The sequence below is a fragment of the Saccostrea cucullata genome, unplaced genomic scaffold (genome assembly GCF_032062105.1).
Source record: "Saccostrea cucullata isolate Sc308-1 unplaced genomic scaffold, CSIRO_AGI_Scuc_v1 ctg3785, whole genome shotgun sequence".
Lineage (NCBI taxonomy): Eukaryota > Metazoa > Mollusca > Bivalvia > Ostreida > Ostreidae > Saccostrea > Saccostrea cuccullata.
In genome coordinates, this window is record NW_026932111.1 from 37,638 (window position 1) to 51,497 (window position 13,860).

The 13,860-nt window shown below is 31.7% G+C and overlaps 1 protein-coding gene across 1 annotated transcript in view; it reads left to right on the forward strand.

The window, feature by feature from the left end:
* Window positions 1-13,832, forward strand: part of LOC134234483 (multiple epidermal growth factor-like domains protein 10) — a gene marked incomplete at its 3' end in the record, with an annotated part of 35,279 nt that extends 21,447 nt beyond the window's left edge. The window contains exons 8-16 of the mRNA XM_062716565.1: window positions 790-1,052; window positions 2,126-2,374; window positions 3,147-3,284; window positions 7,439-7,576; window positions 10,840-10,986; window positions 11,351-11,488; window positions 11,863-12,003; window positions 13,355-13,492; window positions 13,734-13,832. Of these exons, the coding sequence (XP_062572549.1) occupies window positions 790-1,052; window positions 2,126-2,374; window positions 3,147-3,284; window positions 7,439-7,576; window positions 10,840-10,986; window positions 11,351-11,488; window positions 11,863-12,003; window positions 13,355-13,492; window positions 13,734-13,832 (1,451 nt within the window). The remainder of the gene's footprint in view (window positions 1-789; window positions 1,053-2,125; window positions 2,375-3,146; window positions 3,285-7,438; window positions 7,577-10,839; window positions 10,987-11,350; window positions 11,489-11,862; window positions 12,004-13,354; window positions 13,493-13,733) is intronic.
* Window positions 13,833-13,860: the final 28 nt, after the last annotated feature.

A 13,860-nucleotide genomic window follows, 5' to 3' on the forward strand; every position in this document is an offset into this window, starting at 1 on the left:
TAGATATGCAAACATGACCTAATTCAGACATTTTAAATCGATTATTGTTATAATTTACTTCCTAGATTAAAATCATTTCGAGCATCGAACAAAATGAACATTGAAATTGGATTGCTTTATAGTCTTGGTGGAATACTATTAACCGTGAAAAAAAATTCTGCCTATGGTAAGATTGATCTAAAAATGAATTAATATCTCTCTCTCTCTCTCTCTCTCTCTCTCTAGCATTACATAACACAATCTCTCCCTTTCTCGAAAGCGAAAAAATTAATACATTTAATTTATGTATCTGAGTGTCAGTAAAGGTAACATTTTCTGTAAACAGTCACCAAAAAGATTTTACTAATGTTCAACAGTCTTACGGAAAATTGACCTCAGAATGACTTGTTTTATTATTACAAGACCTGACGAAAACACTAAGTTAAAGATTGAGGACAAATTGTACTTTTTGATTTTTTAATTTATTTTATTTTAAAAAGATGTTTTTAAAAACATTTCACAAAGAAAAAAGCGCATAACTCTCATTAATAAGGTATACATGTATAATGTGGCGAAATGATAAGCTTCATAAGTATCTAAGTTCCCTGTACAACACAGGAGGGTTCCTCGCCGATCAATATTTATTTAACATTTTTATATTTCTAAGATCATTAAAACTTCGAATTCTATGTTAGAATGTTTTAGAAGGGTTTTTATTAAGTACTCTATCATATTAATGTACAAACACAATTGTTGAGCAGAATTCAGATACCCATTCTTTTATTTAAAAAATGTGGTTTGTTAAATGAGCTGCGTGGACAGTCAACTTTCAATTTTACTTCCAGAAAACATAGCATTAAACAAGCCTGCCTGGCAGTTATATCCTTATCATGGTCATTCGTGGGGAGCGGATAAAGCAGTGGATGGGCGGTATTCAAACCGGACATATGCAGGAGGACAATGTACGATATCTGAAAATAATCAATTCAATGCCATCTGGCGGGTGGATCTTGGAGGAATATTCAGTATACATCATATAATCATTTACTATAGGACGGATGATGTAGCGTGGGGTAATGTATAAACAACTAAATTAAATAGTTTTTTTTATTCTGTTTATTACTCATATGATCATATTGTTTGCTAATCATATTTAAACTTACAATCATCGCATATGTTTTAATTTGACTATGAAAGTTATTCCTTCTATTATGATTGCAGTGTCTGAAACCCGCACATAAAAAAAGCTTCGACAACTCTGCGGCACATAAAGAACTATATATATCTGAATGATTGTACAAAAGAAATTGTATCGTTCTGCTGCTCTTAGTACATTTATATTTTTTTAAATTGTTTTAGATTAATAAATGTATAATTCAAAATATTTATTTAACTTTAAACAGCGCGAAATACTTGGTTGCGAAGCGAGCTCAAAAAATTAGCGTCAAAAAACAGAGGTAATTCGGAATTAAATCTGTAATTACGTCCGGAAAATTCGCTTGCAACATGCATTCACAGAACTCATTCGCTGTGTTCTTGCTAAACTATTTCAAAACATACTAAAGACCATGCATTATTGTTTGAAATAGCGAATAAAACGATGAGAAATGATAGACAGACACAATGTATCTAAATGTGCGAAACATCGATATTGGTCACTTACGAAGAATATCTATCATCGATGCATTTCCATGCATTTTCCATGTATTTCAAATTCCTTATTTCAATTTAGTTGTATACTTTTTGACAAAAAAAAAATCAAAGACATCTACGGGTAAGGCTTTTAGAATGAATATTGTTTGTTATTTTACTTTGCCTTATCATAATGCCTTATTATAATAGCCAAAAACTTCACTTTATGTTTTTTTAGAATACCGTGCAAGATATACCATCTCTTATAGAGGGCATAAAGCATACATGATAGGGCGTTCTAATAAGTGGAAGTTTTTACATTGATCACCATAGGTCAACGTTTTTGTATTGTCAAAGTTATCAACAAAGTAAAAAAAAAATTTTCCTAGTTATCACTTTTGCAAATCAAAACCCTAACCCTAGGCCGAATCCTGAGCTAATTAATCTTTATAGTGGCAAAGTCATCACTATAAATAACCATATTTAGTTAAAGTCAACTTGAGTATTTCTTTAGAGACTGGACACTCTTCTCGATTCCTGGGATTTTCTCTTTACATATCGAACACAACTAATAAAGATGATGGCATTCTATGTTTTAAAGACACAAACTACACCAGAGGCACAATTCCAGATACCATTACAATAGAATGTGTTAAACATGGACGATATATCTTCTACTACAATGAGAGACTCCCTGGAGTTACCTACCCTGATGGATATTCTGAGTACGCGTACAATGATCTATGTGAAGTTGAAGTATATGGTAAGAAGACCCATGAAACATTTCTTACACAATGGGAATTCAGGCCTTTAAGTCAAAATATTGATTTTAAATAGCTTGCCATTTATAACACATACGTAATCAGAAATTCGCAGGTTTGTAAATATTTCAATTTACACAAATGGTATATAGGTATTTTGTTATGTTTTCTAAGTGATTTCAAAAGTTTTATTGATTTAAAATTTTGAAGTCTATTCTCAATTTATGGCCTTTGGCCAGATATCAGGTTAAATGAAAATCACAAAAAAAAGCATGAATGATACAGAAAGAAGAAAGGACCACTGTATTGGTTTTCGTCTAGTATATCACTTGCTTTTTCTTATCAAATTTTGTAATTAGATATAATTACAAAATCCCATATTTTATGGGGAGAAATTATCAAAACTTATTTATTTGAATGAAATTATCTGAAAATTTTCATCAATGCTTACATGTAAGGATGTATGTTTTCGAAATGCATGTATACACAAATTAAAAACAAGAGATCAGTCAACTTAAAGTAATATTGTTAAAAAACCTCATATTTCATAAATTAAAAAAATCCTAATTATATTTAAATGACAGCCATCTTGTAGTATTCATGCAGAGATCCGATTTATAGATATGATGATATACATCGTAAGAAATATAGTATACACACATGCCAAAAAAAAAGAATAGAAAAAGTTTTAATGAATTTGATCAAAGCCTGCTCTCCAATAAAGCCGAAAAGGTCTATAGAATTTACTATTATTATCAACTGATGCTCTATCAGGATGCACAACCTCAGGGATTTATGGACACAGTTGTGATTTACCGTGTCCACAAAATTGTCAGGAGGGTCGTTGTAACATTGTGAATGGATACTGTCTGGGATGCATAACTGATTTCAAAGGTCTACAGTGTGAAGAACGTACGTATACACATAATTTTGCTTTGGAGAGGGAGGGAGAGAGAGAGAGAGAGAGAGAGAGAGAGAGAGAGAGAGCATATTTTAATGTTTTCAATATTTGAGATATCTCCTCTTCTTGAAAGAAAATGGTACAAACAAAACAAATGCCCAGATTAATAATTAAGATTGTTTTTTTTTAATATGTTTGCGTTAATGATGCATTAAAGTTAAATTAGTAACAGTATACACGCTATAACTTATGTCAGTTATATTGACTTTGATGAAACATTAAGATAGAATGTCAGAAGTCAGAACCTGTTGTAATCTGCCATTTTCGGCTGTACGAGGGGTGATCAAAAAGTTCGCGAACTAATTAAATAACTTCAATAAAACATATATTTTTAATTAATGCTCTCCAATTTTAATGAACATCAACCACCGTTCGGCGCATGCGCGAATCATGTGATACTATCGGTCACGTGACCCCCTCCGTAGCGTTCTGTCACAAAAGTTGAAAGAATTTTTTTTATAGTTTTATATTTCTTTCCATGTGAGTTGATTTTTATGACAAGAACAGTTCATTTGTCAGATATGGTCAAATTTTGGCACCAGAATGGATGGAGAAGAATATCCTTTCCAAAAAAAAAAAAAGCATGGCGACCATTAAAACACAAATCTTCTGTTTCAAGAAAGACCTTTATTTAAGGTGGATAGAGAATGGGTGCCTCCTTTTTATCATATCTGATATGTTTAAAATCTAAAGTAAACGATATTCTTTTATAATTATATTATTGTTCAAATATTCAACTATTTTTCAAAGTGTAAATTGGAGGTCTTTGATAGCAAATTGCTTAATTAAAAACACATATCTTTTCAAACTTGCTTTCACAGGGTGAAAAGTATCATTTTAACCATCTGCCTTCCTTCATTAACACGATCAATCTAATCATTAACTGAATTTATAGGAAATCATTTATCTTAATAAATTGTGTACAAATTATTATACGATACTGCACAGGAATTTCTAAGATATACAATAAATTGTACAGTCGTTTGTTGAACGAGTTCGACTGACACAATCATTTTTCGTCACAAGTGACCTACAAAGTGATGTCATTTTCACATTATGACATCACAAGCAAAGAGAAAAACTCTATTCAGTATATGTTGTTTATCGACCTTGTGTATTGCTATGTGTGTACCGAATTTCATTCTAATCTGAATTGTGGTTTTGTAGATATAGAGATAGTTCGCGAACTTTTTGATCACCCCTCGTATACCACTGAAGGTCTATCAATTATAAAGTAAAATTTATCGCGTGACAGTCTAGCCATCCAACACTGTCTATGGCACAATTTCTATAGATGGGATTTTCCCTCCATATGCAAGACAATTTTGATGAGTTATCAATCAATAAAGCAGTGTTAAGTAAATCAATATAGATTATGGGAGTGATATGTACGTGTTTCGTAATAGACCAATATTCTGATGCATTTAACGGTAAATCAGTATTTTTTGTGACACCTTATTTTCTTTCTGGGATTTTCTGAGAGGCAAATTTGAAAGCTGTGTTTTTTTTTTAATTAGATATCATCCTTTTTTATACAAAATATGTGAGGATGAAAATAAAACGCAGCACAGTTAAGGTTACAAAAAGGAAGCGGGGGCTATTTTGTACGGGAAAACTTGATTATGACATCATACAAAATATACGTCATATAACATTTCTATATAACACCAGAAAATGAGTTGATTTGCTAATTTAACCAGTAAGAAGTCATCACACTACAAAAAACTTACTACAGCGTTCTGTTCTGTCGTTAGTTAAATCCCACATAACAAGTTATAAACAAGTCACTGATCGCAATATACTTGTCAATATGACGTCATTTCTTAAAAGATGACGTAGTTTGTATGCAGTGAAAGACCGATCAAATAATATTTTCTCAACAAAATATGTATTCTCTAATTAAATAAATTATTATTTACAGATATTCTATGGGCCAATAACTTGAATTTAATGTCTTCTTTACTATTTTATTAATTTATTTTCTGCGCATTACGTCGTATATTTGTACGCAAGTACATCGGAGGGTAATGTGGGGGGTCTTGATAAATCGATCTAGTGCAAGGGCATACACTCCATGGATCAAAGTAAGCTTTTACGATTCAACTCTAAAACTATTAAAGTATCTGAAAAGTGCTTCGATTCTGATGAAATCTTAAAAATAATTTAATTATATCAATATTTCATGCCGCTAACCAGCAAAAAATATAGAATTCGGTCATACAAATATTGCAGAATTTAGACAGGATCGCAGCACTTTTTAGAAACTACAATGCATGTTGAAAATATTTATGTACTAAACTTTGAAATTTTACTTGGTTATGCCCTTGCACTAGTGACATTTATATATGTAACATCAGTACTGCAATTCAATGTGCTAAAATTATGTTACTGCCGCATCACGTGACTAGTCTAAATATAAAAAAATAATCGTCCTCGATATGTAGTTATCAATCATAATTACAATTATCCGATATAAATAATGTACTAAAAATAATCGCTATCCCCATAACGGATACATATTTAAATACAAAATTTAGTCGATGTTTCCACAGCGCACCTTATGGAAATAAGGAAAAATATTAAAATGCTGCGGCATAATTTCGAAAGGTTATGTGGCACCAGTCTTTGGCACCTTTTCAGCTCTTCTTTTTTTTATTGAATATTTTTGACTTCAAACGTATATGCCTGACCATCAATTAAGAGACATAATTTGCGAAATGTGAATGTAATGCAACAAAATTGAAACCCTCAAGTAGAGATTTGATTCTTCGACTTCTTTGGCACCAGTTTTTGGCACCCCTTTTCCAGGTCATCAATTTTTTTTAAGTGCGTATTTCGGACTTCCAACTCTTCTTATCAATGAGGAGACATAATTTGGAGAAATGTACACCTGGTGAATTAAAATTGATACTGTATAAGATGTAAATCCAGGGTGGAGGCCTGTGCTGATGGACTCTTAGTCCTCGAAGGTCTCTACAGCCCACTAGCTAATTAAAATACTTCGGTACTTGCTTGAAAATACGGATATACTATGGTATATTGAATAGCGGTGGTAAAATTTAAATTTATTTTAAAATGAAGGCTTACATGTATCGTCCTCATGCAATTTGATCCTTCGAATTACTTGGTATCTATCTTTAGCACTCTCTTTCTCCGCGCGTCATTCTTTGAAAATATATATATATATATATATATATATATATATATATATATATATATATATATATATATATATATATATATATATATATATATATATATATATATATATATATATATATATTTACATTCAGTGTAATTTTCCTTTTGAAATTCATTAGAAATCCACGACGATCAAATTTCTATAACACACGCAAAACCTTGTAACCGCGCGTTGGAATACACAGTAGAATCTATATGCATTTTCAATACTCTAGGAACACAAAAATGTAAAATGTTTTTTTTCAATTTAATGAAGAACTATAACCCTGAAAAGTGAACGTAATGTGGGTTAAGAAGTAATTTGTCTTTTTTTTTCCTCGCAGTGTTTGTTTGCGTTATTTAACTTTGCACCGTCATTTAGCGTCATTTGACGTCATATTTGTCAATTTGTCTACATGGCCCTGTGTGTTATAGGACATCCAAAAATATGAATTCAATGTTTAATTAAATTAACATGCATGAGAAACTCATTCGAAAGTACACTTCTTTTAATAACGAAACTTATTTGTTTATTAGCGTGTTGGAAAGCAAAATCTGTTAATGAGAAAAAAAACAATATTAAGAAATTTGACTAGTAGTGAAACTGAGCAGAATATGTTTGGAAACTAATGATATATTTCATCGCAACTTAAATTTAGAACTCTGTACAAAGTGTGATAATTAATATACCTGCAAATTTATTTTTCTTAACAAAGGATTATCCCATTTGAAAGTATTCGAATATAAAAATCCATTGTTTTGCATTTTTTGCTGTCGCCTTTTGATTTCTATTTTTTTGTTACTTGTTTAATCTCTCCGATAATCATTTTGAAGAAAAAGTAGTGTTTCTCATATTCTCGTATTCGTCATATTTGATGATATCGTAAATTAAAATTAACAATTCAAACTATTTTACAAATTTCAGGATGTGAAAATGATAAATATGGCCTTGATTGTAGCCTCTACTGTGGTAACTGTAGCAATGGAGATCTGTGTAATCACGTAAACGGAAGTTGTCCTAACGGATGTGACGTCGGAGTCCAAGGAGATACATGTGTCGAAGGCGAGTCAAATGGATTTTTTTTATGACCGAGTTTTTCCATTTTCCGCAGAAGTATTTCTATTTACCTTAACGTCTTAAAAAACAATTATGAGCTATTTAAAAGATTCATCACTAGTAATGTGCTTCATCTGCCCAGACGGATATCCACAATCATCACAATACGAGGATTGACCTAAAATTTTGTAAACTGAGCTCATATCTTTAAAAGAAATTAATTTAGATTTATATTTTTTTTATTAGAGGATAAAGCGTATTCTTTTCACTTAAGTTAGGATTCTTCTCATATTTCTTGTATCTAAAAATTAATGAAATTTTCACAAAATCAAGAGGACAATATCAGTAAGTGATAGTATCAGTAAGATTAAATTTGCCCGTTCTATATTACAGGCAATGTCAGGTCAAGGTCATTATCTTTTTTTCTTAACGTTATGAATAAAAAAAAACTGTTGCCAATCATGTGATGCCTAATTCAATTTCAAAAATTCAAAGATTGTTTTTTTTTGCATTAAAAGATATAACAATATCGGGTCTATTATAGAACCAAATCCGGAAAATCGGGAGATTTTCGGGTTGATCGGCAAAAATCGGGTGATAAGCATGACCCGCTGGGTCATAAAAAATAATCGGGTTCCGGGTTGAAAAATCGGGTGTGACCCGACAAAATCGGGTGAGTTGGCAAGTATGGGTCTATAGCATGATATTACCAAATTTACTTAAATAATTTATCTAAACGGGAAATTGGCTAACTCGAATTTTTAATGTTTTTCTTCTTTTTTTTTTTTTAGAATATATTAGTAATTTTCATATGTTTCCTATATTTAACTTTTTCCTATTTTCACATATAAAAAAGTAGTCTTAGAAATGTAAAAAAAATGATACAAAAACAAACAGTTTTGATCGTTTGCTAAGAGAGAAAAAATACTTTGATGGATTTTTAGCTCAAATCTGTACTTTGATTGGAAGCGTTAACAAGAGGCCCAGGGGCCACAGCGCTCACCTGAGCACATCAGCTAGGAAAAAGCACATATCAGATCAGAACTGAAAGTTTACTGAGGTGATCGATGGTGGGGGGAAAGGGGGGGGGGCTTGAATTTTAACCCCCCAGGGGTTCATGATTTGAACTAGAATCTACACTACCTTAGGACGATTCCATATAAATATCACTAATCATGGCTTTGAAGTACAGTGTACTTGAAAAGAGGATTTTAAATATATTGGTTTCACAATATATCCCTATGTAAAACTTGGGTCGGCCATTTTGGCCCCGCCCTAGCCCCAGGGGTCATGATTTGAACAAACTTGAATCTACACTATCTCAGGATGATTCCATACGAGTTTCATCTTTCCTAACCCAGTGGTTCTTGAGAAGAAGATTTTTAAAGATTTTTCTTATATATTCCTATGTAAAACTTGGGTCGGCCATTTTAGCCCCGCCCTAGCCCCGGGGCTCATGATTTGAACAAACTTGAATTTACACTACCTCAGGATGATTCCACATGAGTTTCATCTTTCCTGGCCCAGTGGTTCTTGAGAAGAAGATTTTTCTTATATATTCCTATGTAAAACGTGGGTCGGCCTTTGGCTCAGGTGAGCTAAAAAGCTAACATAGTTCTAGTTTGTTTGGAAAATCATATTTATTTGATATAGTTTGAAAGATAGTCCCTTATTATTAATTCAACTTCCACTTGAAAATTTCTTTGAGTGTGTAAAAATTAACATTAAATTCATTGTTCTATAATAATTTTGAGAGGCAAAAAAGAAGATATTTTCATACGCCACCATGCCGCCAATATTATAGTCCCTGCTAGTTTTAAAACGCAGTTTACCATGTCTATTAAAAGTTGTACAATTGTAATGAGGAAAGAAAAATACGGTCTTTCAAATCCCATTCACCTAAATATATAAGACATATAAACAAATATTATTTGAATGTTTCATCTTGTCATAAACCATAGAAGAATCCTACCTTAAATTACGAAATTTTATCATGTTTACTTGAAAAAGATTCGAGTTCGAAGATCTGGAGTGATATCATTCTCTAACGCTCGGGACAATCTTCAAGGTCAAAAAAAAAAAAAAAAAAAAAAAAAAAAACAAATGTGAATGGTTTAAACTTTTGGAGAAAATATAAAAATTACCAAAATAAAATTCTTTGTTAAACAAAACGATTATTGCTATGAAAGTAAAATATTTGAATTACTATGATATGATCAAACATAAAAATATGCAAACAAAGTATATGCATGTGCATCATCATCATAATAATAATAATAATAAAATTATTAGAAAACCAAATACTTTAACTGGCTTTCGTCTGTCTTCTCTAATGGAGTTGCACTGCAACACTCTTGTCCGATTGTAATGTATGTGGGCTTTTTTGTTTCCGTAATTCCAATAACTAGAGAAACCATTTCAGTCATTCTAAAAAATAAGGTCCAGAAACATATCCTTGTCTTCTAATCATTTCTGACTTGTACATTTCCGTAAGAGTGAAATTCAGTATAACTTGATCATAGTTGATAATTGTCCAGTGCGCCGCCTGTGCCACCGCCGCTGCAAATTTTTTTTCAGAAAGTCGGATTTCAACCCGGAGTATATATATATATTTGTTTTGTAAAACCTTGTGAAATTCATATCTGTTAATGAATAAAAACCAAAAATTGAGGAAATATCGTTTTTAAAACATTTAAAAAAAAACTTAATTCACATTCAATAACGCAAAGAAGTAGTAACTTTATCGTAGGATTTTAAAAATAATTCTCAGGTACTTCACCACCTTCCTACTCAAGGCAAAGAAGTGCATAATATTGATATATGTATATACTCCTTATTTGTTCATAAAAATATTAGATAGTGCTGTTTTAATCTATGTACGAACTAAAGTTTCATTTATATATGACACCGTGTTACTACAAAACAAAACTTCTCTACGGAATTTTGGGACAACCCTCGTAGAACAGCAAACTTTTAAACGAATTGTCAAATTTTTGAAGAGTTTTTACCTAATGATGACACGTCTTTAATAGAAAAAAAGACATTGTAAACAACAAAATTACAGTTTGTCATTAAAAAAAATATTGTGCAATTTTTTCATGCAATTGATGAATTATAGAAACTGTCACATTTAACGACTTTTCTTATTTATGGCAACAATGTTCATAAATGTAATCACGCTGATAAAATATAAAGTCTATGTGAATAATGTATTCATACTTATGCATATATATTGTTTTTACATTACATTCACAACATTTCCCTCATGAATTATCTGACAGCTTGTCATTTCGGAAGACATGGAAAGAATTGTTATGCGTTCTGTAACCCAAACTGTAGAGGAGGCTGTAACAGATTTACTGGAGTCTGCGAGTCTGGTTGTCATCCTGGATGGAAGGGAGCCTTCTGTGAAAATGGTAATTTTTTCCCAGTCCTTTGGGTTTTTGCTCTTTTTTATTATATGGTTGAATAACCAAAATTTTACAATAAGAGTCTATTGGAGTTAGTTTTAGGTGGTAGAATAAATATAGAATGAACTCTGGAAAATAACAACAAGGACTTTGAAAATAGATTTTTTATTCGATTATTCAAAAGTACAGGTATTTATAATTTGAAGAAGTATATGTAATAATAGTATGCTGTTAATGGTGGATGCATTACAACAATAACATCTGACATATCTATTCTTAATATGCTTTTTAAAGCGTTTACATAGTTTTAATTTGTTCCTGTTTCATATGCTAGAGAATAGGCAATAGGAAGTAATATTGGATTTTACAGAATGTGATGGATGGCGTTACGGTAAAGACTGCAATATCTCTTGTGGATCGTGTCTTAGTTTTGAACAATGTCATCACATCAATGGGACATGTTTACATGGATGTGACAGAGGATTTCAAGGAGAAAAATGTAATGAAGGTGAGAAAAAGCGTTTAATCAGATGGGATTACAAGACGCGGTGTAACATTTACAGATATAATTCTAACACTCTTTATATAGCAAATTCCGGTTTATTAAAAGAAATCTAAGCTTCGAAGAGTTGTTTGGAATTTGGAAACAAATAACTTTTTTAGCTATTTTTTAATTATTTGATAATTTTTACGGAAATTGCTGTGAAATAATTTTTTTTTGGGGGGGTGGGATGGTTGTGTTGGGTTAAATGATTTTTATTTTCTTTAATATTTTGCTGCAACTTATGTACAAACATACAGAGAAAACAACCATAATGAAAATATTTAATGTCAGAAGTTAAACGGGAAATTATTTCAATTTCTGTTTTTAAATCCACCTAGCATGTCCAGAAGAACGTTATGGCTTCGACTGTCAGGACACGTGTAGCATCAACTGTGGAGTCCTTGGTAGATGTAACAGAGTTACAGGACAGTGTCAAGGAGGATGTCAGGCGGGATGGAAAGACACAAAATGTGACAAGAGTAAGCTTAATTAAAATACAAAATGTTTTAAGTTTTGATTGTCTTTTGAGAGGAAAATGTGAACGTTTCGATATATCATAATATTTCATTGTTCATATAAATGTATCAATGGGAATTGTGATGCACTTATTATCAAATGCTTTTTCTAGTCAAAAAAGTATGGTACACATGCAAAGATAATACTTGTAGAATGTTTTAAATAAAGTTCTTTTTTATTTCTTTTTATTATCATTATGATTGGTTGAATAAATGATTGTGTGTATGTTGCTTAAGTCTACGAATTTGAGAATTACGTCTTCAAGTCTTTCACTGATTTGAATACTCGACCTTCTGTTGTGATTATAGTTCATGGAAGTAATTTTGTTACACCATCCATGCTGAACTTTAAAAAATCTTTTGCTTGATGATTTGAATTTTTCCTTTGCTTGCTAAATCCTTAGAACGCTCGCTCCGTATCCGAATGATATAACGATTAACTTTCATGACTGTCCTAAAAAGCTAGCGTCTGTTCCTTCACCACTTTGAAATGAAAGATGCTTGTCCTTCGGATGAGACTTTAAAAGTCAAGGTCCCGTTTCAAAGTACGTGTTGGCATATTAATCTTTAGCTTTAAATCTATACTGCTCGATTGCCCTGAAAGCTGAGTAATGGTTTGATTTGAAGCTCTTCACCTGTATATGTTGATGTCTAAATATGGGTAAAAAATTCTGGAAAGGGATGTGTCAGAACATACAATCCTTTGCTTTCATAATTGCTATCAGTGGTATCCCTTTTTATCAGCTCTTCAAAGGCTAGATAAAACTATCAGATATTTCAGATCTCCAACGTTTTGGCATGAGCATCAATGAAGACATAATTTGTCGAAATGGGCATCTAGTGCACCAAAATTTGTCTCATATACGATTCACATTTATATTCACCTTTTGATTGATTGATTGATTGTTGTATAACTTCCCTCTTGAATTTTTTTACTCATATGGAGACGCCTAATCAAATTCTAAATTATTGAAACAGTTTACTTTATTTTTTGTTCTATTTTTTACTTCTTTTAAGAAGTTATGTGCTAGCTATGCTACATCTTTATTCTTGCTTTCTGATGCTGACCCTAATAATCATGCTTTTAAAATTTCTATTCCTGATGCTTGATGGATTCTGATGCTTATTTCCCTGATGCTGATGCTGAATATGAAAAAAAAATAAATTCCTATTTTTTTATTATCGTAAGTATAATATTTTCCTGTGCTATATTTGCTCACGACCTGTACAATGCATGTATTTGTATATGGACGTTGTGTATTTTATGTAAAAAAATCTTTAAAAGTGGCATATCATTTTATGGTGTTGGTTACAGAATGTGACGGTGGAACTTTTGGTTTAAATTGTAATAAGACATGTGGGGTTTGTCTTGATAAAGAAGAATGTCATCATGTAAACGGGATATGCTTGAATAAGTGCGACAAAGGTTATCAAGGAATCTATTGTACACAAGGTAAATAATGTACTGATGGTTACATAATAATAATAAAATGAAAGATAGATACACGAAGCATTTATAATCTTATCATTAATATCATTATGTAAAATATCCTTAATAGTTCAATGGCATGCAAGTGTAGTTATTTCAAGCTAGAAAAGAATAGGGGATGTCAATTAGATTTTCGGGGGGGGGGGGGGGGGTCTGACAAATTTAGCAATCAGATTAATTCATGTTCAGAATTCTATTTTTCTAGTATGCCCGAATGGATTCTATGGATACAACTGCCAAGAGACATGTAGCGCTGATTGTATAGTTCAAAAGGCGTGTGACGCAATGACGGGGCAATGTTGTGGTAATAACAACTTTTTTTGTTTAGCTTT